Here is a 24,885-nt window from a genome sequence, read left to right on the forward strand (position 1 = left end):
TTCATTTCGATCGCTCGCTTGGGCATATTTCTTTTTCTTCTTCTTCTTCTTCTTCGGGCCTCGAGATTGATTGGGGAGGTTCTGTCTGACTTTCAAGGTCCTAATCTTTGGATGACTTGTGGGCGATTGATTAGGGTGGGTGGTGACTTTACTCGCAGCAGTCTGTATAGTTGCGTCTCTTTTTTTTTTATTATCGCGGCGTTTATATCAACTAGGGATGGGCTGGGCTGGGCTAGGCTCGCTTACTTGTTCGGCAGTCTTGAGGCTTTGGGATGAGACGAGGTAGAGTGTTCTCGCCGCCTGTTTGAGTGGTTATAGGATGTGCGGCCTTGGAGAAAGAAGCCTTGCCTGCGTGTGAGTGAAGCCAGGCTTATGAAATCGGGTTGTGTTCATCATCACAGCGAACAAAACAAAGCCTATTAGAACAAACATGCCTGCAAAAAAGTTTCATTATCTATTCCATTATGTTCTGTGATAACGGACTACCCGTTTGCGTATATCCTAGTCGTACTTCCTGACCGATAGCCATCGCTGGTCGCCGGCTTCTCTTCGACATCCACACCAACGCTCTTCGTGATGCTGTACATAGGAAAGGAGGTCGTGGTGCTGTTATCCAGTCTCTGGGCGCCGTGTGTGCCGGAGCGGATCCCGCTTACTGTGCTCTGCACGTGCGTGTTCACCGAGAGGAAGATCTTTACGATGAATGCTCGGAGGGAAGGGATGCAGGCGCAAAACACTGCCACGAACTCCTCGATCAGAGACCACAGGACAAAATCGAAATGATCCCAGGTGGCATCGAACTGCTTATCGAACACGGATAGATACCTAGAAGGTTAGGAAGTCAGCAAACGGATAATCTTGTGAAACGCTCGAGAAAGCATGGGTGTGGTCCCTACTGGAGGCGGACTATACTAGTCACACAGGCACTGTTGTCTGGTTAGCAGGTGCCTTGATTGTAAAGTGACATGGGTAGTGATTAGGGAACATACAAGGAGCCGATGGAGAACATGAAGAACAGATTCAGTTTCTGGCCTCTGCTAAGTTGGAGATTCCAGATCTCACCCGCGGGTAGAAACAAGATGAAGAAGTCCTCTAGTATACTTGCGCCGGCGCCACTATACCCAATAATCTTTGGGTGGAGACATTGGCCTGCAATAGACCTGTCCCAAATAGCATGAATCGGCCAACACTGAAAGATGATAAGGAAAAGGCTGTAGGAGACAAGCGGTCAGCAAGAGCACATTCAAGAGAGATCGTAGGACTGAGATTATCATGGGACTTTCCCCCAGGTATTCTAATATGAAAAAAAAGAAAAAAAAAAGGGTCAAAGGCTTCACGAATGGTTACCTACTACACGGTCCCGTGAAGGAGGAGGAAGGCTATTCCCAGTTTGCTCATAAACTCCGTGCGCGTTCGGGGAAATAACCGCACGTAGAGTAGAAGGAGAGAGATCTTTGCCAAGACTTGGATGATAATGTAGAGCATCTGACCAACGTCTACCAAAAAGCAGGAAGTCAGCAAATGGTTGTTCGGACAAGCCTCGAGATCAAAACTTTTCCTGAAGGGTAGAGACGAAAGAATTGGCTAGTGCCCAAACACTGACAGTAGGACTAGAGAGACTGTTAGCGAGTTTCTTTGCAAGCACTTCTCATCAGGGCTGTCCACAACTGTTGTACGTACTTTCGCACTGTGGACTGCGTTTTCTGGTTTGATCGTCCAGTAGTGTTGTCCCAGGCCTAGTTTGGCGCATGCAAAGAGAGTTGCGGCGAGGCCCGCCAGGAAAACCTAGCAATATATTTGTTTAGCCTGGAGGTATCTCTTGCTCGGAAGATGATAACCCACGGTGGATAGTAGAGCGGCGTAATCATCCAATCCAAGCCTCCTGCTCGCTGACCACCGTGTGTAGAACTTCAGCCCTGCGGTTGGAAATGTGATGGCGGAAAGAACGACGATACAAATAATCATTTCGTTGCTTCTCGATTTTATCGGATGGCCTTTACAAAACGACTGCATGCTCCGAGTTCCAACTAGGAAGGCTGTTAGCAGAGAAGCACCCCCGAAGGAAGGATAAGTCGTCTCACTGATCTGCTCGTTGAATGAGCAAGACTTCTGCACACATGTTGAGAGGGAAGACTGCAGCGTGATATTTGAACATAGTGAATCTGGCAACGGGACAGTGCTGCTCGAGCCTATTGAGGACAAGATCCCCGACAAACAAGGCGTCTACACGTTTTCCATCAGCAATTGCAAAGCCATGGGATCGATAGGGTGGATTTCTTGATGGTTCGTACAGCACAGTCGGGAATTCCTGCGGGCGCTACATCCAGAGCGACAGCTTCACCGAAGGCCAACAACAGTCCTGAGATTAGAAGCCCTATAACCTTCATATCGAGAACTTGGATCTGCGATGCACTGCGATGCAGATCATGGAGTTGGTCGATGCGATCTTCTGTGCGCAACCCGTTGGAAGGGCTTCGCATAGACTGGACTCCTAGTAGTACTTCTAGTCTTCTACTTTTCTCCCCACTGCGGCTGAGTAACACTGAAGGTTTCGTGGCCAAGTGGTACAACTTAGTAGTATGTCACCGCTCCTGGGTTGCCAGGGGATTTCTACTTATACTACGTACTTAAAGGGCGATTTGAATTTTGAACATCGAACCTCTACTCCGTAGACGCTCGTGTGGAGACTCTCAATCTCGGAACTTAGGCCAAGTGGAGCCTAAGGGCATTGAAGAATCCTTGACTAAGGATATGCGAAGTCCGGATTGTCCAATGTCCAGCCAAAGGGTCTGTATTACAAGGGGGGCCCAAAGCCTTCGGACCTCGGCCTCAGCTGCCCCCTGAATCCGGATCTTGATCCGGATCGGGTGTTGTACCGTGATGGTTGTTCTGTTGGTTGGTGGTACATTCGTTCCGGCTCGGACGGAAGATTCTTCCACCACATACTACGCAGGTACATGATGCTCTCTGTAGAAACTGCTAAAGTATTGGGAGGAAAGGCTGTGTTGTTGCTGGTTGATTTCTATTGAAACACGATACCACCAGTACCATACATAGCTCTTGTTCTTCCATCTCCTTAATGTACTTAAGAGCCGCAAAGGTAGTGGTAACACTCTTAGAAGCCGCTTGGGGACTCACCGTGCATCCAAACACAAGGAAGAGAAATGGAAAAAGAAAGAAAACAAAAACCTTAACAGCTGTGCAGTACAGAAACTATCCAACTCCAAACTTTACTCGGCGCCTTAATCCTTAACTCCGACTAATCAGCGATCTGTGCTTTTCAAGTTTCCAAGACAAGGACCCGCTACAGTCCGTGCATCGAATCGCGAGCGGCTCCATACTACTAGTAGTACTTGTCTGTTTAGTATGGTCGATATTACTTCTACTACGTATGATTGCGTTATAACGCTATCTTTTACTTGGTACTTGCACTTTGGTAGAAGTTTAAAGAAACCGCAGATACGGTCCATCGTTTCCAATGCCACGTAGCGAAACGGTGACCCGCATGCCTCAGCCAACGCCTTGACTTGACTGCTGCTTTAATGTGAAAACCATTGCCTTGATGCGTAACACATTCGAGGATGGACAATAGATGTTGATATACGGAGGTACAGCGGTTAAGTATCGTAACCTTCGCCGACCTACGGCTACTATTTTTAATCCACCTAAGCAATAACGTGGTCGCTAAGCATGGAATATTGAAGAATCTCATTTTAACAGAACCCAATTACCACAAAATCGCAGGCGTAATTGATACATCCTTGAGGGTACGAAAGTTGGGCATCGATTACGCTTCTATTACGATTCGTATAAAGATTCGATATACTACGTAGTTACGTAGTATCAAGAATAACGTTTTAAGCCTTCGATATTTTTTCTCGTAGTCTCTTAAAAGAGATCGATTGAGCGTTATAAACAGATGGGAAATATCTCTTTTAAATAGAGTAGTTTCTTTCGAGCGTATACGTCGATTTTTCGGTGTTTAAGGAGGAAAAGTCGTAGTAGCAAAGCTCTTTTAAAAAGGTATCGGTGAATTCAATAACTGATTGATATCTATTATAACTGGCGATAGATTGTGAACGGATCGATTGCACTAGAATTTTAAGCAAAAAGAAAGATTCCAAGCAAGACGAAGGATAACTTAACTTAAGTGACCTTTACTTCAATTGGCTTAAAACCCTTGTATACTCCATTGTTACCCCTTGCTATACCCCTGCTATACTTCCTGAATCGGCCCATAAAAGACCCAGTATCACTACTACATTTAGTATTTGGAAAGGGGGAGAGTTTAAAAAAAGGAAGATTAGTATAAGCGAAGCGTATACGTTTTTAAAGCCTTCGAGTAGAGTTTACATAAAGGTAGGCATCAAATCATAGCGTTAATAAGTAAGCTTCGAAATTCCCTCTTGCGTATGTTATATATACTACGTACATTTAATCATGCTGGCGGGCTAATAAAATATATATATACATAAATAAATGCGCTTGCAAAGTGCGTATGAAAGGGTCTGTGCACGTTTTTATCGTATTAGGAAGGAGGTAGAAGGGAATAGCGAAGGAAAAGTATTCGAATTGCAAGAGGCAGGTTGAATAACTAAGAATTTCAGCCATTTCTAAGACTATGATCAGCTGAGAGGTCTAATTAAGAATCAATACATAAAAGGGGAATGCTGGCCATTTATTGCGTACCGAGGATTGAGTTGCAAAAGGCAAGTCGATTTTCGATAAAAGCAACGAATTAGACATAATGTTTCTTAGCGAGTTGGTATTAGTCTTTCTCTATACTACGGCTATCAAAGGCAGTATTATATTATTAATTAAGAGTACGCTCTATACTGAGAAAGAAAGACGAAGAAAAGAAAGGAGAACTAGATACAGGAAGGAGGTCTTATAAGCAGGCTTGCTAAGACGGGAGCTAGAGGTCACGAGGTAACGTGTAACCTACAGGTGCCCTACGCCTCGTGACCTGCCCTTACAAAATAACGTCCGCTACCGTAACACCGGAGAAAGCATTACGCTTTGCATATATTCCAAATCTGCCTGAGAAGGTGCAAATGGTTATTCCAACTGAAACGATAAACAAAAAGGAGGTCGATTTCTGGGCTCAATGCTGGGATGCAAAAGAAGAGCTACTTAAAAATTCGAGCAAAACTGTTGATTGGATGAGCTGGGATATTGTTGGTAAACCTAAACCGAGCGGAAAGGAGCTGATATTGATGGTGGTTGGAGTGTATCGTAGGCGCATGCTCTCGGTAACTTCCCTCTTATGTTTTCAGGCACGCCACGTGTCCGTGAAACTTTGATAGCGAATCTCACTTCTTGGTAACATGTAGGTACGTACACAAGGAAAAATCAAAACGCTGTACGTCGGTGCAGTACGCGCTGGAGGACTTGGTGCATGAAGTGCGGAGTACAAGTAAGTAGATAGAACTCCGTAAGGTACGGAGTTGGAACCGACGCGGGGCTCGGCAAAGGACATGGGTGGCAATCAGGTGATCCGGATGCCTGAATACGCGCTAATATAATACAACACCATGTCGACACGCGTCGCCATTCCTGACCTGTGATACCAGGCTCAACACACCACACATCAACCACTCAAACAAACGATGTTCAAGCCGTTCAAACCCCCACGCTTAAAGAGCGTTGCTAGACCAGCTTCCATAGATGTGGACGACATTGAGATCCTCGAGTCGCCACCCCGGCCTTACAAGAAACGACGCCTATTAGAGCACATTGTCGAAGACTCTCCGCCAAAGAAGGCGCCCCTTACATCTTCTGCTGTGCTCGCTCCAAGAAAGCCATTGTTACCCGTTAAGAACCCACTTGAAGCGAAGCCGCGTCCAGAATCCCAGGCTGGTAGTCCTGAGAGCTATTATATGGTGCTATGGTACGTCAATCATACACGTTACAGAGAAATCAACTAATCAGCCATCTCCCAGGCGCAAGTTTACAACCAAAAAACACAAGACTTGGGATGGAGATGGAATTCTCTCGGTCCGTGATGGATATGCATCCCTCCAGGATGTAGATGGGGGTCGAGAGATGGGCCGTTGCTTATACAAAGATCCGCTCCTCCCTGGCAGCACTTTGAGCATTGGAGGAAAAGATGTTGAGGTCGATTCGATTCTCAGCAAGGCGGATTTCCTAGCCGGAAAGCCATTTATCAACAGCACTGTCACACGAGCTGCTCCTGCCAGCAGTGTTACTGTGCCGAGGAAGTCAATTGTCCTTCCAAAGGGAAAAGTCTCGTTATCTCAGAAGAAGAAAACTGACGGTCCCGAAATGGAGGAGATCCCTGCTGCGAGCTTCTATGCCAATGCGGGCACCGTGGCAATGAAAGCCCAATTCAAGAACCCCCTCTTGTCGACTACTACTATAACCCAATCGAAGGATGGAGCCCCAACACCTCGCCATGATGCCACTGCACCGGATGCCTTGGTGATGCAGAGACCGAAGGACTGTCCTAAAGGAAAGCAAATAGTAGATGTCGTTCTTGACCCATTCCTTGGCCGACACCTTCGTGAACATCAACGAGAAGGAGTCAAGTTCATGTACGAATGTGTGATGGGAATTAGGGACTATGATGGGAGAGGTGCACTACTGGCCGACGAAATGGGCCTTGGGAAGACACTACAAACTATTTGCTTACTATGGACACTGCTCAAGCAGAATCCTATTCATGGATCTGACCCGGTTGTGAAGAAGGCATTGATCGTATGCCCTGTGACATTGATCGATAACTGGAAGAAGGAGTTCAACAAATGGCTTGGCAATGAGAGAATCGGCGTGTTTGTAGAGGACGGCCAGAACAAGAAGAGGAAGATCACAGATTTCACACACGGCAAAAGCTACAGCGTCATGATCATTGGCTACGAGAGACTGCGGTCAGTGCACGACGACCTCAAGAAGGGAGCTGGAATCGACATAGTCATTGCGGACGAGGGACATCGACTGAAAACAGCTCAGAATAAGTCTGCACTTGCTATCCGTAATCTCAATACCGATAGGCGTGTAATTCTCTCTGGAACGCCGATGCAGAATGATCTCTCGGAATTCTTCACCATGGTTGACTTCATCAACCCTGGACTGTTGGGAAAGTACAACACATTCAAGAAGGAGTTTGAGGGCCCAATCCTGAAAAGTAGACAGCCAGAAGCTTCGGCCAAGGACATCGAGAAAGGTGCAGCACGAGGCGAGGAACTCACTTCGTTGACGAAGACATTCATTCTGAGGCGTACTGCTGAGATTCTTTCCAAGTATCTGAAGTCGAAGACGGAATACGTTGTATTCTGCAAGCCTACACAAGCTCAAGCCGAGATCTATCAGCACATCATTGCGTCTCCTTTCTTTGGAAAAGCACTGGGCACTTCAGAAGCTTCACTTCAGCTGATCACTATCTTGAAGAAGGTCTGCAATGCACCTAGCTTGCTGATGCAGAAAGCCGATGCTCCAAGCAACCCTCTTGTTGCCGCATTACTCGACGTCATTCCTCGGGAACTGATGCAAAAATCGAATGCTATAGCGAGTGCCAAGTTCAGAGTTCTAGATCAGCTACTGAAGTGCATCTCCACAACTACCACGGAGAAAGTTGTCATTGTCTCGAACTATACGTCTACTCTTGACCTCGTTGGCCAACACCTGACTTCAATGTCTCTACCATTCCTGCGCTTGGACGGAAAGACTGCCCAGAAATCCCGCCAAGGTCTCGTGGACACATTCAACAAGACTGATGCTTCCAAGACTTTTGCCTTTTTGCTGTCTGCGAAGTCCGGTGGCTCGGGTCTAAATCTCGTCGGCGCATCTCGTCTGATTTTATTTGACGTCGATTGGAATCCGGCCACGGACCAGCAAGCTATGGCCCGTATCCATCGAGATGGTCAGAAGAGGCCAGTGAAAATATACAGATTCGTATTAGCAGGTGGAATGGACGAGAAAATCTACCAACGACAAGTGACCAAGACTGGACTAGCCGACAGCGTTGTCGATGGAAAGAAGTCGGAGGGGAGTTTCACAGCGCAGGAGCTCAGAGATCTGTTCCGCCTGGATATGAGTGCTGGGTGCCAAACTCATGAACTGTTGGGTTGTGATTGTAAGGGAGCTGGCGTTGACCTTGCACCACTTGAGAGCTCTTTGGATTCGGCACCACACGAGGCCGTACAGGACAGCATGGATGACAGTGACAACGACTTGCTGTTCCCCCCAGCCAAAGTAATCGTCTCTGGCACCAAAGCCAACGTAGCTGCAGTGGAGAAAAGCATTGCCGACAAGGAAAAGAAGAAGAGAGCGAAGAACTCGGAAGGGAATATGAAGGCTCTGATGTTATACAAGCACATTGACGCCTCAATATTCAGGAGCGAGGCGCAAGATGTGTTCGGCTTCGAGAAGGAAGATTTCATCGACGTCAAGAAAGCACTAGATGATGAGATACTCGTTCAGGTACTAAAAGGTGAGAACTGCAAAATCAATTATATATTTGCCAAAAGGGATCGGGTCTAGGCTAGGGAGTGTGGGTTTTGGGATCATTCTGGAGCATAGCAAGGCGCTGAAGAGGATATATCATGGCATCTGATCGACGGTGCATCTCGCGTGGCTGCGGGCGAACAAAGAACACTTTGCTTAATAGAAATAGAAATACATAGCAATCCAAAGGACAAATTCGAGCTCGGCATTTCGTGTCACTTGATGAAGGGAAGCTATGAATGCAGACAAATAGTTTCGAGTTCTACCGGCTTGTAAAGAAAGTCCTTCCTCAGGTGCATCTTCGTAACTCCAAATGCCAGCAGAGGCCTGCTATTGCTGTTGTGCTACCGGTATTGGGCTCCGTAGAGCGAGAAAAGTGCCGGAGATCTCCCGGCGTGAGGGCGCGCTAAGTGCCCCTTGTTATCGAGGTTTGGGGAGACCTGTCCTGTGCATCCCGCTGCGCAAAGGTCACAGTGGCATCTCGGAGTGAGCAATCTCTCTTCTCCTCACTCTCTTATACAACCCCTTAAACACCGTCACTTCTGCAGGCCGTTTTTCCATACCACTAAAACTTCTTCTCGCGGACTTCGAACTGTCCACAACCCGGGGCGCAAATCGATTCGGTGCGCTGGTCCCAGGACCACATAAATATTCAGGATGAGCGGAACCGACTACTCATACGACGAGCAGGTAGGCTTGCCTCGATCCTCCCGAGTATTCTATACATGCTGATTTTCCCAGGGCCAATTTTTCCCCTTCTTCGTCCTCACTGTTGTCGGAATAGTCACAGTTCCCTTGACATACTCTGTCCTCAAGCCAAGGTCCGATCCCGGTGCAACTGCCCCTCGAATAAAGTCAGATTTCCGGCCCGAGCATGCAGACTTGGTCGATAGCCAGAGAAAGGCACAGAGGAGGAAGGAGAGAAAGATCAAGAGGGGAATCGCAGTGGTGGTAGGATGGCTGGTCATGGCTTTCATGGCCTACTTGATCGTCTCGACAGCGCGAACGATACCGAAGCTATGGAACCCGTACGACATCCTGGGGATCAAAGATGTGAGAACGCCCACGCTTGGTTTCTGGTAACATAGCTGACATGAGTATAGTCTGCCACAGAGAAAGAGATTAAGTCGCACTACAAGCGCATGTCACTGAAATACCATCCGGATAAGATTAGACCCGACCCAGCAAAGAACCAAACTATAGATTCCCTTAATGAATTCTTCGTCGAGCTTACGAAAGCCTACAAAGCGCTCACAGACGAGGATATCAGGAGAAACTACCAAGAGTTTGGTCATCCCGACGGCAAGCAAAGCTACAGCATCGGAATCGCTCTCCCGAAATTCATAATCACCGACGGCAATGGAAAATACGTTATCTTGGTATACGCGGCTCTACTAGGTGTCCTCCTGCCATGGCTGGTGGGATCTTGGTGGTACGGTACACAGAGAATGTCCAAGGAGAAGGTTTTGATCGAGAGCGCCAACAACCTATTCCGGGAGTATGAGGATGGCATCACAGAGAATGGCATAATCAGCGCCTTGACTACCGGCTTGGAATTCCAGGCCGCATTGAAGGGAGACATTGCGGATTCGGGGCTATCGAAGTTGGAATCGAGGATCTTCGCTGAGGGAGATGCCACTCCCCTTGCCGGAGGCCTAAATGTTAAGGATCGCACGAAAATCGAGGACATGGAAGGCGGTGTTAGGAGAAAGGCATTGGGTCTTCTATGGGCTTATCTAGGCCGAGTTGAGTTGGACGATGTTGCTCTGAACCAATCGAAGGTCGACGTAGCCCCCGTCGCCCAAGCTCTCAGTAATGCTTTTGCCGTTATTGCTCTCGCATTCTCTACGACCGGACCAATCATGGCATCATACTCGACGACTCAACATTTGATCCAAGCTATCTATCCTGGCGGATCACCACTTCTTCAACTCCCCTATATGACTCAAGCGATTGCCCGAGCAATCGAAGGCGATTCAAAAACTCACCTGACTCTTCAACAGTACATGGATTTGCCAGAGGCATACAGGAAGAGACTGTCTGTTGGAAAAGGCCTCCTCACCAATGCCCAGTACGCAACCGCCATATCCGTCGCCAAGCAGCTACCTCATCTTCATGTGGCAAAAGCTTTCTTCAAGGTTGTTGGAGAGAAGTCTATCACCCCGGGCTCACTGGTATCTCTAGTCGTTAAAGGTCGATTTATACCCCCTGGAAGCGCAAATGTTCCCGAAATCAACGAACTTGATCTTGAGGACGTAGACCCAGCTGAGGACGATGTCGACGCCATCAACGGACGACCATCAAAGGACAAGGATGGTAAGACGATGAAGGAGGAGAAGCCAGTACAGCCTCCTCTTGCTTTCGCACCATACTTCGGCCGCGAGTACTCGCCAAGATGGCACGTGTTCCTCACAGACAGCAAGCAAGGAAAGATTGCCGTTCCACCGTTCACATTCACGACTTTCGACAAACCCATCTACGACGAGAGCGGAAAGCCCACGTTCAATGTGCAAACGCTCAAGGCTCAGTTCCAAGCTCCTCCTTCAGCTGGCAACTACACCTTCGTCTTCAACTTGGTCTGCGATTCGTATCTCGGATTCGACACTAAGGCTGAGGTCACGCTCGTGGTCGCAGAGGCTAGTGAGGCTGCTGAAATTGTCGAGGAAGATGAGATCAGTGAGCCTGATGAGGGTATGTTCCTGCCCTAATCCCAACCCCCTTTCGGTAACTAACAGCAAACCAGATTCCATCGCAGGCCAAATGCAAGCCCTCAAGACCAGCGGCACCGCTCCCACCTCCAAGAAGAAGAAGAAGCCGGTCGTTGATGAAGAGTCTAGCGACGAGGAGAGTAATACGGATGGCGAGGTGGACGACGATACCAGCGAGACAGACACGGACACTGACGAGGAATGATGTGTGTGACTTCGCATAGTACCTTGCTTGATTTTTTATGTCCCAGGAGAGCCGGGCGGCATTACTGTGGGAATATTGTAAAATACGGAGTGGCATTTGGGAGCGGCGTTTAATTTTTCTCAAAAAACTTCTCTTTATTGCAAATGTTTTCGCGGAGTTGATCGTAGGGAAGGTGATGCTTAGAACAAGAGAAGGAGAGAGAGCGCGTGGGAGAGAGCGAATTTTCACCCTTCTCTCATTAAAAGGAGACGGAGCGAGCATTCGTACATACAGACAAACTCACTTCCAGGTGAGACAACCAGATCAGCAGATCCGTACACCACATACATCCACGTTCCTCCCTTCCACATGCGCTCTCCTCGCAAAGTACTCCTTGGCGATCTCCTCGATAAAGCGGTGGTCCGTAGCAGACCACACGTCCAGGCCCATTCTCACCACATCCTCGCTATTGACATGCACCGCTGGCCCCGTGTCATCACCACTCACAGGATTGAGAGCAGCGTGCGCATCCTCCCTCTCATCATCCGAGTCCGTCGCATCGACGATATCGCTTAGTGTAGCCAGGACTTGCGTTGCCAGGCGGTGGAAATAAGCGATGATAGCCATCTCATGCTTGGCGCTCATATCCTCCCCGTTCCTGCCCCCTGGCGGATGGGCGGAGGAGGAGGAGGGACTAGAGGAGGGTAGCGAGAGGCCGGAGAGGAGGGTCGCGTCGGCGTCGGCTTCTTCGTCGATTTCGCCGCGCTGCTCGCCCGAGGAGGCCCACCACATGAATCCTGAGTAGGCCAAGGCGGACCATGACAGCGGCTCTGCGATGGCGTCCGTGTCTGGGAGGTCGGATTTGGTGATGTCGCGGGCGTGGGAGGGAGAGCTTGACGCTGGGCGTGATGTCGATGTTTCTGGCACCACAGGCTGCTCGGGGCTGGATCTCGTCTTGTCGGCTGGACTGGGTGGGGGAGAAGCATGGCGGGATAGACCCCAGCGAAGGGATTGGTAGCGGCGGAGGTCACGCTGCGTGGCCTTCATTTCTACGCCTTGCGCGGACTGGATTTTGGGCCAGACCTTGTGGGTGGCGTCTGTGGTGTAGGGAGGGGGCATGGTGACGAGGACGTCGTAAAGAGTGCTTTTCATGGCAAGGATGCTGTCGGTTGTGCAGGCTATCCAGCCGCACCCTTGGTCGTCTCTGGCCTCGGAAAAGTCGGACTCGTGGCCTGTGAGAGATGCCTTCGAGATGCGCAGGTCTTCCTCTAGGAGGGGGATGTCGTGCACGCCTATTGAGAAGAGGGGGCGGAGGCGTTGAGGGGGAGCTGTAGAGGCGAGAAGATCACTGACTGCTAGGGGAATGTTCGAGAGGACGGAAATGTCGTATACTAGATTGGTTGTCAGATACATAAACATATGTATATATCTCTCTTTACGTTCAGCATCAAACGAGTGGTCACATACCAAAATCACAAGTTTCTTGAACAGGCGCCTGCGCTGTGATCAATATCCTCTTTCGCAAGAGCGCAGCCCTATGCAGAGGGAATATCAGAGGCCCGAAAGCCTCAAGTAGCCTTGGTAAACTCCACGCCGGATGGTGAGCAGACAATGAATGCCCAGGAGGGAGCAGTGCCGCGCCATCTGAGGCCGATCGATTTCGGCCATGTCCGTTCGGCTTCACAGTATTATTTCGTACGGGTTTGAGCTTCAAGCTCAATGGAGTATCCAGCGGTGACTCAGTCATCGCCGGCGGAGAAGGACCTTGTGCTTTGTGTTCTTCCCAATACTTCTCGAGAACTTTCGTCTGGGTCGTGTCGACGATCAACTCACTAAGTCGAGTAAGTAAGCTTCCTCTCTCGCAGCATTCATTGCTCTGATTGTCTACCTGGCCATCTCCTTCAATGCCTCAGCATGTTTCCAACTCCTCCCTAATCTGCCATAGCTTAAGGGCACCATAACCCCCACGGCAATCATCCGGGCATTCCTGGATTCCTCGGCAGCAGGCGCGTTGATAAAAGCGCTGAGCCCGGCATGATTGTCGTGGACAAAGTAAATCAGATCCTCTTTCACGGTGTGCAGTCCCGATGGCAGGCTCTTATATTCCACTACTCCCTCCAGCTCAATGCCTGGCAAAGACCGCTTCCATCCAATGGTGTAGCCGGCTTTGATGTCGAAGTAGATGAGGAAGAGGGCCGAGAGAGATGGGAGATCGGGGTTTTGGAGACTACCATTCGGCAGGTTGATGTTCAACGGCTGACCTCGTCGGGCTGCAGCCATGGTCCTCGAGGCGCCGTGGGCATGCCAACAGGACTCGGATTGGGTAGAGTGGGGATAGTTGTGGTTCAGAGGTTCGGGACTTGGCCTGAAGAACTGAATGGATGAAGTGAGGTAGGTAAGATGACACGAGGCTGAGCCCGAGGCTGTAAGAAATGTACTGTTTTCGGGCTAGGAATGGATACGGAAATTTTGATTAAGATGTTTTCCAACTACCGGTACTGTAATGGAGTAATCGTTTCCCGTCTCGTATAAACAGCCCGGACTGACATTTCATTGTCATGGGATGGTCCTTCATCTTGGAGAACCGGACTTGAAGGAGCGCGGCTATCCGACCTATTTATAGCATCTGATACGGGCGACGACGACAAAAGGACATACGCAACAAATCCATCTCAATTGCCATACATAATTAAATATCAACAGAGGTTTTTTTTTTTTTTTCCTTTTTGTTTTTTTCTTGGATTGTGATGGGATTTGGAAAATTAGTGAACAGCTAACCACCTTTGGGTCCTAATCCGATACTGAAGCTAGCATCACGCCTCCCTTCGCCTCTTCTTAAAAAAGCAGAAGGGAAAAAAAAGGAAAAAAGGAGAACTCAACAGGAAGCTCACTGTGGCATGGGGCACATACCACGTACGAGGTTCCAGTTTACAAACGGGACTTGACGGCGCAACGTTTAGGGCCCTTTCCTTAAAAGTTGCGACGTCAAGTCCCACTATTATTTACGGGAGCGAACTTGCGAAGGCCCGGGAGTCAACAGCTCGCTAAACTTTCAACATTGGCACAATGCGCAATGTTCTTTCCATCTCTCCATCCCTACTTCATCACTACTTCATCACCCCAACGCTGAATACCGTATGAATTCCTGTGAATTTTATCTGGACGGAAGATCTGCGCTACCAAACTCCATCTGAGCTCGTACTGCGTCGCATTTATATCTGGAAAAGAGACGTTCATATAGTTAGGACTCTGAGCAGCGAAGCATCAGGCACAGGTATATCCGAGATCTCGAAGCATGGCGGACCAGGTAAATCTTCCCATTCCAATGCACACTTAATGTTGAACTCCACGTTACAAGCTGGCTACAGCAGTCTGTACCTGCCTGACTCTCTTTTGTGGTTTCCCTTGACGAGAGATTTTCTTTCACTGTGATCCATCCTATCTGTAGGGGAAGGGCGCAGACGACAGTAGCTCCCGCTACAGTACTTTGGATTGCTTTCTGGGCCTTCTTGTATGTAACTCCTTAGCTTAGCACGTCGCCGTACCCCATGGGAGGTCCCAGGGCGGCAGGCTTCGCCTGCTACCCGCCCGATGTGAATAAATACAGCAACAACAACAACTTAATGTTGAACTTTTGCTGATGTATATCATCAGTCTATCGAAGGGTGGCAAGCCTTGGATCATCAATTGCGGCAGTACCAGCGATTATCGTCACCTCCCCAGCAGACGACGGGCAACGCATCATTCTCCATGTTTAAACACCTTCCTCGGAAAGTGAGAGACCAGATTTGGATGGGGTGCTTTCCCGAGCCACGCATCGTAGAAGTCCGCTTCGTTGGATTGCCTTTCCACCAGCCCTCGCCAAGAATACCATCCCCCATATTACATGCTTGCCGCGAGTCTAGAGCCAAGATGTTGGAGTCCTATCTTCCACTTTATCGTCCGGAATCCACGTTACCAACCCTGTATATCAATCCAAATATCGATGCCCTCTTCATCAACGAGTACATTCACAAACTCGACAAGGTTATTCCGGAATTCAGCCCCCGAATCCTCGGGTCCTTACGCCATCTCGTCGTCGAATCAGAACGGGTTCTCCGGCACCCCAGCTACTCCAACGTCTCAATGGATAAGTTGACGAAATTCGCGAACCTCGAAAAGCTGACAATGTCCACGCCTCCCACGAAGCCCGATTTCCAAGATGTCGTCCTTCTCAGTATATTTCCTTATCCACTTTCAGCACACCTGGGAGGAGGTTGTAAGTTGGCTGAATATTACAATGCTATGAGGTTCCAGCTCAGCGAAGAGGCCGTCTCGAACATTCGCGCGTGGAGCTCGCCGGACGTAGCCCAAGGGTACAGCTGGGTTTCCGCTGCGATAGAGAAGGTGTCTCGTGATAACCCTGATTGGAAGGTTCCAAGAATTGATCTGAAGGCTGTTGAGCGTATCCGAAAGTTGACGGGGACAGATGGGGACTGGGCAAGCATGCTGGACGAAGGTCTCTCTATCGGCGAGTTTGAACTCGCCTTGAGTTAGACATGCCCTGGAGAGACTGTCCTTCATGTTGCCATCACAAACATGCAATAGAAATCTCAATGGTCTGGTTTCTCTTATAGGCAAGAGCCTTTCTAGCTAGGATAATAAAATCAATGCATTCAAAGTTCAAAATCTATCATCTTCTTACATTTTGAACGCGTTGATTCTAGAGAAGCGCTCTTGATTCTGGAGACTGGAACTCAATTCTTTCTCGGAGCTGGAGTTACAATATCACCGAATATAAAAATCAGAGGACATAAAACGAGAGAGAAAAGGTTAGAAAATCTTCACAAAGAGTTTTGGAACCAGAGAAATAGTTCCTAGATCTCTATTTTTAGACTAGTAATGGGATGGTGTTATGGACTCCTATCCCTACCCACCACCCGTCGAATCTTGGTAGGAAATCTTGTTTGGCTTCGAGGACTACTCTGTTTGCGACCAAAGAGCGAATTTCGTGGAAGGAAGGGTCTTTTCTTGCACGATCCTCAGCTTGGGTATACTGTGAATAGCGGAGCAAACCTCACATGAGGTATTCGGCTTCAGATCGGGAGTGGAGAGAACTGCCAGAGGGATTGGACCACTGTGTCGTGATCAACGGTTTAAGGGGTTGTAGGAGAACCCTACGATCAATAGATAGGCTACAATGTGTCATTGCCGGAACCGCTGTTTGTTGTTATAAGTGATGTAATTCAGGTGTCCCGGCACCGATGAGGAGGGCAGACTTTGAGGGGGGGAAACAAGCGGCCCGCTAGCGTGTTCCTGCCGTTTGGAGTTCACCATTTTGGTCTCCCTTCCGCTGCGATTTTGAAAGTCTCGAGAACGCACCTTGACAACCAAACACCTCTCACCGACGATCCGAAGACGGCGTCGACCCATCAGGATGGCCGATCCCAACGGTGGCGACGACTATCTGTCAGACCCGATGGCCAGCATGCTTTATGTGCTCGGAGGCAGTACCACCGGGTTCCAGCCGCTCCCAATATCTGACTCGAGATCAACTGTCAATCCAGCTCACGAAGATATCCTCAAGCTGTCGGCCGATGATATCAGATCTGCAATCTCATACGTTGTAAGAAGCCCCATGTCCCCGTCTGAGTTCGGCCAAAGCAGGGAGGTATTTTTCCTCCTCTGCAGACCTCGAACTAGGAATTCCCATGTCGGATAACGATGACAGTTGAGAGTTACTAATGATCTTGCAGGACCGGATCTGTACCACCCATCCAGCCCCGAAGCGTAAGGCAATCCTCATTCGCGACCCTACTTCCAAGTCGTTCATCACCTACGAACGCTGTAAGATCTCAGGCTCCATCAAAGTCATCGAGGACCCCATCTTCGCTCAATTCGCAAGATTCCCCAAGGAGATCCGGCGCAAGGTGTGGAGACTCAGCTTGCCAGGACCCCGAATGGTGGAGCTGAACTACAACCCCAGCTTCCACGTCGTCTCGCCTACCAGAAACCCGATCCAGCTCCAGATCTGCCACGAATCGCGCGAGGAGGCCCTGATGAAGCTCGACCTGGTCTTCCGTCCCGGAGCTCCCAATCCACCCATCTACGTCCACGCCAGCACGGACACGTTGTACTTCTCCGACCAGTACACCAACCAGTACCCCGGCGCCGTCAACAGAGGAACCCTGTGGGCACACTACCCGCACTACCTCTTCTGCATGACACTGAACATGCAACCCACCGTCACCCAGACCATCAAGCACCTGGCCATCAACCTCGAGCAGGAAAAGTGGAGTCCCGTCCGCTGCACCGACACGCCCTCTCGCACCTTGGTCCTCGCCCGCTTCCCCAACCTCGCCTCCGTCTCGGCCATCGTCGAGAGCAAGACCCGCAACCGGAGCAACGGCAGCTACCTGCTCGTGCACCCCGGCGCGGCCGGCATCCACCTCAGGCGCGACGACGTCTCGGGCCAGCGCATCTGCATCCACGACCACCCGGCCGACGCGGTGCCGACGGCGCTCTGCCTGCGGTGCCTCTCCGTCGGCGTGATCATGAGCGCGCGGAGTGCTCCGCTGGGGGACTTTGGTCTCGTCGCTCCGGCCATGGAGATGGAGATGGCGATCCTGGCGCTCCTGAGGAACGAGCCGGGGACGGGAGGGCCGAGGGCGGAGCTCAAGTTTGTATTCGAGGAGGGACAGGGACCGCTGCGTTGAGGGGCGTGCCGTTGCGCGTGTGTGTGTGGTGCTCTGCTGACTTGAGCGGTCGCTGGGCATATCGCGAGGAGATTCTTGGGCGGGGGATGATGCTAATACTAGGTACTAGTAGGTGTGGCTTCGTCGGGCATCGGCTCACTGGCTCTCTTATGGTTTGGAATTGCGTGAGGACCGGGTCATAAGCGAGCACATTAGCTTTCTCTCGAGTTTGCGCTGAACACAAGTCCCGTCAACCAAGCAAGCAAGCAATCCTGATCTGAATGAATGAATGGATGAATAAATGCTCATTGTGAATCGCCTGTTTATCTACTTACTCGTTTCATTTGCTATATGCTAGCTACATAACCATAGAATCAAAAGCCTTCCATCCATAAGAAAGGGAGACTTGATGTCTGCTGGGTTCATTCAGTCACCTATTCACCCACCCTTCCTCTCCTACCCTCTCCTACCCTTTTCCCTCCTCCCTCCTCTATCCCCACAGCCACAGCCACAGCCAACCACAACCACAAAAGACGCCTCCTCACCGACAGCCACAGCACTCCATTCCACAACCCCGCCCGCCACCCAGCTATCCCATCCCGTCCGTCCCATCCATCTAGCTCTACCTACCGATTCCCGAACCAATTCTACCAGCCAGATAAGAAAACATCGTAGACCCCCCCCCCCCCCCCCCCCCCCCGCTCCCCCTCTCCCGCGCACCCCTCAAGTAAACAAAAGTCTCGGCTAAGCTAAGATCTCCTAGCCGAAGCACTCATGCACTCATGCACTCATGCACCAGTGAAACCTGCACATCCCTGCCTGCCCCCCCCCCCCTTAGTCCGTACTTAACCTGACCTTGCTTACTTAACCTTACTTTACTTACTTTACTTACTTTACTTACTTTACTTACTTTACTTACTTTACTTACTTTACTTACTTTACTTACTTTACTTACTTTACTTACTTTACTTACTTTACTTACTTTACTTACTTTACTTACTTTACTTACTTTACTTACTTTACTTACTTTACTTACTTTACTTGCTTTACTTACTTTACTTACTTTACTTACTTTACTTACTTTACTTACTTTACTTACTTTACTTACTTTACTTACTTTACTTACTTTACTTACTACGTCGCAGGCGTAAGTATTACCCCTCGGGGGTAGGGAAAACAGGGGGTTTAAAGTGGAAACTAAACTTCTAAGGCACCCTCGAGGGGTAATACTTAGGCCTGTACCGTGGTACTTTACTTACTTTACTTACTTTACTTACTTTACTTACTTTACTTACTTTACTTACTTTACTTACTTTACTTACTTTACTTACTTTACTTACTTTACTTACTTTACTTACCATATTTACCATACCTACCCCCCTTTTCCTCCAGCCTCAAATAGTCAAAGAGCATAGCACAGCACACACAGCACACCCAGCACACCTAGCACACACAGCACACACAGCACACACAGCACAGCACACACAACACACACAGCACACACAGCACACACAACACAGCACAGCACAGCACACACAACACAGCACAACGCACGAATAAGACACGAAACGATACTTTCAGGAGCCGTAGACCCGCCTCCGAGGGAAAGCTATATAGAAAGAAAAAAAAAGAAGAAGAAGAAGAGGAAAGCAAGCAAGCAAGTAAGTAGCAGATGCAAAAGGAAATCGATCAACAATTCCTCTCAGCCCGACGACGGGAAAAGGCGCGGGCGGCTGCAGCACGGGTATTATCGATCGAGGTGCTCAACTCGATGGATATATATTCTCTCTCTCTCTCTCTCTCTCTCTCTCTCTCTCTCTCTCTCAGTCATGTATACCCATATACGTACAAACAAACAATCGTACAATGCAAATCTGCTACTCTAGTTTCCATCCGGTGCGTTCATCGCTTTCTACACAGATCCAGCCAGACCTATCATATCACCTGTACAAGTCTGCTCCTTGTTTGTTGGCTTCGCAGCGAGCGAGGTGACGAGGTCTAGCGGTTATTGACACTGGCCGCGAGTATACAGCCGACTACCTCCTTTTTTTTTTTTTTTTTTCTTTTTTCTCCATTTTTCCATTTTTCATCTTCTGATCTGATCTGATCTCATCTCATCTCCCTTCACTTTCTAAACGGACGTGGTTTCACCCAGGGAACAAGGGCTGATATAGCGAGGACCAAATCGTCGCCCTCATCCAGTCAACCACTGCAGTGCACTGCATTGCATTGCATTACTCCTCTCGCTGGCGGCGGTTCTCACAGTCGTGCTGCAATGGTGTGTATGGGGAGGAGAGGATAGGCGATTCTGCTACGAGTCGTCGATCAGGATCCAAGTCTCTGGTTCGGATGGTGGGGGTGGGGACGGGGGTGGATGTGGATGTGGATGTGGGTGGGAGGTGGTGATGAATGTCCAGTCTCCAAGGTCGGCGTCTAGTACTGACGAAGGTGGGATAGGGATCGTGGTGTCACTGTTATCCAGATGAGGGGGCGGCAGGGACTGGAAGGGGGAATCCAGTAATGGAAGGGTATCGGCGCGGTGTTGAATCGGGGGTGTACCAGGAGATGGTGAGGCTGGGAGGGACAGCAAGCGGGGGGTGTTGACGTCGTCGGTCAGAGAGGAGAGCGGGAGATGCAGTGGGATGGAAGGCCGTGGCGAAGGCCGCTGGGACCGTTGCGGTTTGCCGTGCCGGAGGATGAACATGGGGGCTGGACACTCGACGGGCACGCCGCATGCAACGGTGTTGGACTCGTCCTCTGGTGCAAGATCATCGTTGGTATTATAGAGGATGCCCAGTCGACGTAGCTCCTGGCAATTCATAATGTGCGTAAGCATGCATCTATCTACGTGCCTGTCCTTCTCGACGCCACGCCAAGGTTCAAGTCGACAGATGCCTCGACCACACCACCAATTCGAGGGGTATGAGAATGATGACAGGAGGGTGGTGCTCAGGGATCGATGTAGTCGATGTCCCCGAAGAGACTGACAACAACGCCCAGCATCGCGGTATCGGGTATCAGACTCACGTCGTCTCCCAGCTCGCCCCCAAACATCACCAACTGCTCTTGCTCCAACCACCGCTTGTCCAACTCCGCGAGGGCTTTCTCCTCCGTTCTTCGAGCTTGCCACCGCTGCCAGCTCTGATCGAAGCTCTGGCGCAGGAGCGGCGAGGAGCGGGTCTTGTCAGACGGGAGCTGGATGGAGGCGTCGTGGGCATCGAGGAGACCTTCGTGGAGCTCGTACTGGAGGTTTGCTTTTCGGGTGAGGATCCGTCGACTTCTCGACCCGGGACGCTCTCGACGACGATTCTGCCGCTGTGGGGGGGCTGCGATGAGACCATCCGTTGCGACCATGTTGAGCGAAGTCTCGGTGTCGAGCAGAGGAAAGATATATATATGTATGTGTATATATATAATATATAGCGAGATTGGAGGTGGTGTCAGGAGATGAGAATCCAAAAGAGGTCTACGATGAAGAGACGATCCGGGCACAGGCCGGGCTTTATTTATACCTCTCTCGATCTGCGACAAATCATATATCTCAGAGTCATTCTCGTCGAGAGTCAGTCGAGTCACGGGATCTGACTCGACTGAAAAGGGGCGATGGCAAGATCTGACGATGCGACGACGACGACGGGTGAGTCAACAAGTCACCCGATCCGCTTTTGCAAGGTGGCGCTCGCTGCACGGGCACTTGGGTAGCCGAGGCTGAATCACAAGCAAGTCAAACAATAAACACGGATAGCAAAGCCATCGAGGGGAGGTTATTAGAAAGAAGAAAAAAGATTAATTTATGCCGTTACATAGTTTGAGATGCCGTCGAAAATGACTTGGGGTAGAGGTGCATACGGAGGCTCGTGGTCGGTTTGGGCCGCAGGTAGCAGTGGCTGTAGCTGCGGCGAATCAGCAGTCCGGCTTATACCATCCATACTGCTTGTTTACTTTGCTTAGTACTCCGCTTCTTGAGCTTGCCCATAGCGCACTGTACATAAGACCAGATGAAGTCTTTAAAAGGATAATTAATAATTTCCAAGATGGTTAATGTTGAGATATCTTGAGCTTGTATGAAATCTTTCTTCTTCTTCTTCTTCTTCTTCTTCTTCTTCTTCTTCTCCTCCTCCTCCTCCTTCTCCCAATCACATAAAAAATAACAAATCATATATCCTCTCAAACTCTCCCCCCCTCCCTCTCATCCATCTACCTGACCTTATAATCCCTCCCAGGCCAAATTATCCATCCAACCATCATCATCCCTGTAACGTCTTCCTCAACATCATATACCTCCCATAAACCAACAACACAAATCCCATCAGCAGCAGGGATTCATCAAGACTCTTTCTTCATTTCCCCTCCAATCCATCTAGCATAGACCATTGAAGAAAGCAATAGAAAGAAAATAAAAAACATTAACGTGTATATTAATCTTTGATATGTAAGTGTATATGTACCCATGCCGAAGAAAAGACGCCCGCGTTACCATCGCCATCGCCAGAAGTCCTTCGCCAGAGCCAGAAATCCATCGCCAGAGTCCAGAATCACAAGTCCATAGAGTATTTTTCTTCGGAAATGAGTGGGGAGAAGAAGGATGTTTTGGGGGGGGGGGCGTTGGTGTGTTTTGGTTTGTGTTATTTTGGTCTGGTTTTGGTGCAGAGAGAAAGAAAAGAGAGAAAGAAAAGAGAGAAAGAAAAGAGAGAAAGAAAAGAGAGAAAGAAAAGAGAGAAAGAAAAGAGAGAAAGAAAAGAGAGAAAGAAAAGAGAGAAAGAAAAGAGAGAATGAGAGAACGAGAGAACGACAGAAAGACAGAACGACAGAAAGACAGAAAGGAGCTAGTTTGAGATGCGGTTGATGGTAGCTGCGATGGGACCTCTGGCGATGCATCGTGAAGATGTGCGGGCTCTGTTTAGGGAGATTAGGACGTATGTTGATGTATATATGCATATATATATATATATCGTGACATAGGGGGGGTGTGGGAGAGGTGTGTTTTTTCGGTGGTGGGTAGGAAGTAGGAATGGTAAAGGGGAGTGGAGAGAAGAGATCCATCCACGTACATGCTGCACGCCGGGGTGAGAGCGAGGTCGGCAAAGTACTCGACGTAGTCGTATGGTGGCGGGTAGTGGGACGGGTCGGAGAAGTAGTGGGCGAGGGCCAGGGAGAAGTTTGCGCCCGTGGTGAACTGGGTGAACTTCCAGATGGAGAAGCTGGTGGTGGGGGCCGCGCCTGGGTGGAGGGGGTGGGGGTTAGTGTTTGTTTGTGGTGGAGGAGGGGTGGGTGTTTGGGTTGGGCGATAGGGATGGAGATGGAGACGGAGATGGAGGTGAGGGTGAGGGTGAGTTCGAAGATAGGGCGGGCCTGGATCAAGAACCTACAGTACACGTAATTCCGGGGGAAGTGGTTACCCTGGGCATCCTGCAACCAGGAGTCGCCGCAGGAGATACTGCTGTTGGCATTGGGATCGGCGAAGTGAACTGCGACTCGCATTAGTGAAGTCTCCTCGCGGAGGATGAGATGTTTCGGACGAGAGATTTGAGATCGTCGGGAAACTTACATGACAGAGTGTGGTTCGAAGTCTGACGACGGCGGTTGCTGACCTCGGTGTAGACAACGTCAGAGACGAGGAAGTCCTTGATCTCAAAGAAACCAACGGCATGGCTGGCGAACTCGGTGGACACGCGGGCTTGGGACAGCAAGGCAAAGCCAAGGACCAGGAGGAGTTGGAGGAGTTGGAGGACGTGCATCTTGTCGACGATGACGATGACGATTGCGGGTGTAGTTTGAAAGAGGTGTTTATTTAGCAAGACACTATATGCCCAGAGTATAAGCTTCGAGTGAGGGAGAAGGGACGAAGTCGTTGAAGTGTTTGAGGTTGATGTAGGAAGAAGATATATTTCTATAGAGAGCGTCCTTATATAGTTCCAAGCTTCTCAACAACGTGCGACCCGTACTCAGTTAAGGACCAGTGAGGAAGCCATCCACCCAGCCTATAGAACGAAGGTAAACGTTCAATACAGCGAGAGCAGATAAGTAAGAGCGGGCGGTGAATAGGTAGATAAGTCAACAACTGGGGATTTTCTCCAACACATTTCAATAACTTGGACACGGGATCGAAGGGTACTTGCACGAGGTATCCACAAACACGAGATGTTTCAACCAAAGCAAAGGGAGGTGGCAGCTTGTATACGTGCTCATGGGAAATGGATGCAGTATCACCGTCACGGCGTCTGGGGTCCATGATATAGAGCCTGCATTCAGCCCTTGGACTTTAGCCTTTTGCTACATCGCGCCAGCTACATATGCAAAGGTCCTGTACCTGAAGATCATCGGGCCTTTACCTGGACGACTGTTCGTCCCATAAGTCGCATACGTGGGGTGATGATGGACTGCCGGTCAATAATAGGATGTCGTAGGTGGAGGTCAAACGTTGACCTATCTTTTGCGGCTTGCGATCACCGGGTGCCGAGGAATGAGGAATCCAAAACTGCCGGTGCCAAGATATCAAGTAAGGACACCGAGCATCAGGGTACAACATCCAATGCTCCTAGAATCCTGGATGGAAGTGGTCTTGAATGGAAGGATGTGGATAGAATAAAATCGTAGTCGAAGGACTAGAAAATTATTTGGGTTTCTCTCTGACGATTGAGAAGCTGATAGCAGGATGATAAGTAGAGGTTGCTCACATACTAGGTAGATATCGTCAGTACATAATCATCTATAGAGCCAATTTCCAGCATTTGGTTTCTCGAGAATGTCTGCTAGTGGGTACTGCAGAGCATCCAAGTTATTCCACCGCTTATTGAAATTTGCATTTTCAGTTTCTGGATAGCCGCACTCGCATGACGCTTGCGAGAAACCGGGT

General features: G+C 49.5%; 8 protein-coding genes across 8 annotated transcripts; 4 read left to right on the plus strand and 4 right to left on the minus strand.

Annotated features, from left to right (window-relative positions):
* Positions 1-482: 482 nt before the first annotated feature.
* L3040_004176 (uncharacterized protein) lies at positions 483-2,387 on the minus strand (the record flags this gene model as incomplete). The annotated part of the gene is made up of 9 exons (XM_007289043.2): positions 483-825; positions 897-926; positions 990-1,211; positions 1,352-1,496; positions 1,604-1,610; positions 1,681-1,785; positions 1,843-2,027; positions 2,082-2,223; positions 2,292-2,387. 9 exons carry the CDS (start codon positions 2,385-2,387, stop codon positions 483-485), a joined length of 1,275 nt encoding a protein of 424 aa, XP_007289105.2.
* A 3,222-nt stretch (positions 2,388-5,609) lies between these two features.
* L3040_004177 (uncharacterized protein) lies at positions 5,610-8,499 on the plus strand (the record flags this gene model as incomplete). The annotated part of the gene is made up of 2 exons (XM_007289042.2): positions 5,610-5,890; positions 5,943-8,499. The coding sequence occupies 2 exons, from the start codon at positions 5,610-5,612 to the stop codon at positions 8,497-8,499; spliced, it is 2,838 nt and encodes a 945-aa protein (XP_007289104.2).
* Positions 8,500-9,120: 621 nt separating this feature from the next.
* L3040_004178 (uncharacterized protein) lies at positions 9,121-11,376 on the plus strand (the record flags this gene model as incomplete). The annotated part of the gene is made up of 4 exons (XM_007289041.2): positions 9,121-9,153; positions 9,205-9,516; positions 9,567-11,154; positions 11,207-11,376. The coding sequence occupies 4 exons, from the start codon at positions 9,121-9,123 to the stop codon at positions 11,374-11,376; spliced, it is 2,103 nt and encodes a 700-aa protein (XP_007289103.2).
* Positions 11,377-11,679: 303 nt separating this feature from the next.
* Positions 11,680-13,930, minus strand: L3040_004179 (uncharacterized protein; the record flags this gene model as incomplete). The annotated part of the gene is made up of 4 exons (XM_007289040.2): positions 11,680-12,746; positions 12,823-13,187; positions 13,244-13,778; positions 13,903-13,930. The coding sequence occupies 4 exons, from the start codon at positions 13,928-13,930 to the stop codon at positions 11,680-11,682; spliced, it is 1,995 nt and encodes a 664-aa protein (XP_007289102.2).
* A 1,337-nt stretch (positions 13,931-15,267) lies between these two features.
* Positions 15,268-15,891, plus strand: L3040_004180 (uncharacterized protein; the record flags this gene model as incomplete). Its single annotated transcript, XM_007289039.2, has 1 exon — positions 15,268-15,891. The coding sequence occupies one exon, from the start codon at positions 15,268-15,270 to the stop codon at positions 15,889-15,891; it is 624 nt and encodes a 207-aa protein (XP_007289101.2).
* Positions 15,892-16,771: 880 nt separating this feature from the next.
* Positions 16,772-18,050, plus strand: L3040_004181 (uncharacterized protein; the record flags this gene model as incomplete). The annotated part of the gene is made up of 2 exons (XM_066153985.1): positions 16,772-16,960; positions 17,091-18,050. 2 exons carry the CDS (start codon positions 16,772-16,774, stop codon positions 18,048-18,050), a joined length of 1,149 nt encoding a protein of 382 aa, XP_066011884.1.
* Positions 18,051-20,263: 2,213 nt separating this feature from the next.
* L3040_004182 (uncharacterized protein) lies at positions 20,264-21,383 on the minus strand (the record flags this gene model as incomplete). Its single annotated transcript, XM_007289036.2, has 3 exons — positions 20,264-20,369; positions 20,474-20,838; positions 21,057-21,383. The coding sequence occupies 3 exons, from the start codon at positions 21,381-21,383 to the stop codon at positions 20,264-20,266; spliced, it is 798 nt and encodes a 265-aa protein (XP_007289098.2).
* A 1,472-nt stretch (positions 21,384-22,855) lies between these two features.
* L3040_004183 (uncharacterized protein) lies at positions 22,856-23,767 on the minus strand (the record flags this gene model as incomplete). Its single annotated transcript, XM_066153995.1, has 4 exons — positions 22,856-22,925; positions 23,081-23,249; positions 23,399-23,497; positions 23,578-23,767. The coding sequence occupies 4 exons, from the start codon at positions 23,765-23,767 to the stop codon at positions 22,856-22,858; spliced, it is 528 nt and encodes a 175-aa protein (XP_066011885.1).
* Positions 23,768-24,885: the final 1,118 nt, after the last annotated feature.

This window comes from Drepanopeziza brunnea (genome assembly GCF_022702325.1).
Source record: "Drepanopeziza brunnea f. sp. 'multigermtubi' strain 214-2 chromosome Unknown ctg6, whole genome shotgun sequence".
Classification (NCBI taxonomy): Eukaryota; Fungi; Ascomycota; class Leotiomycetes; order Helotiales; family Drepanopezizaceae; genus Drepanopeziza; species Drepanopeziza brunnea.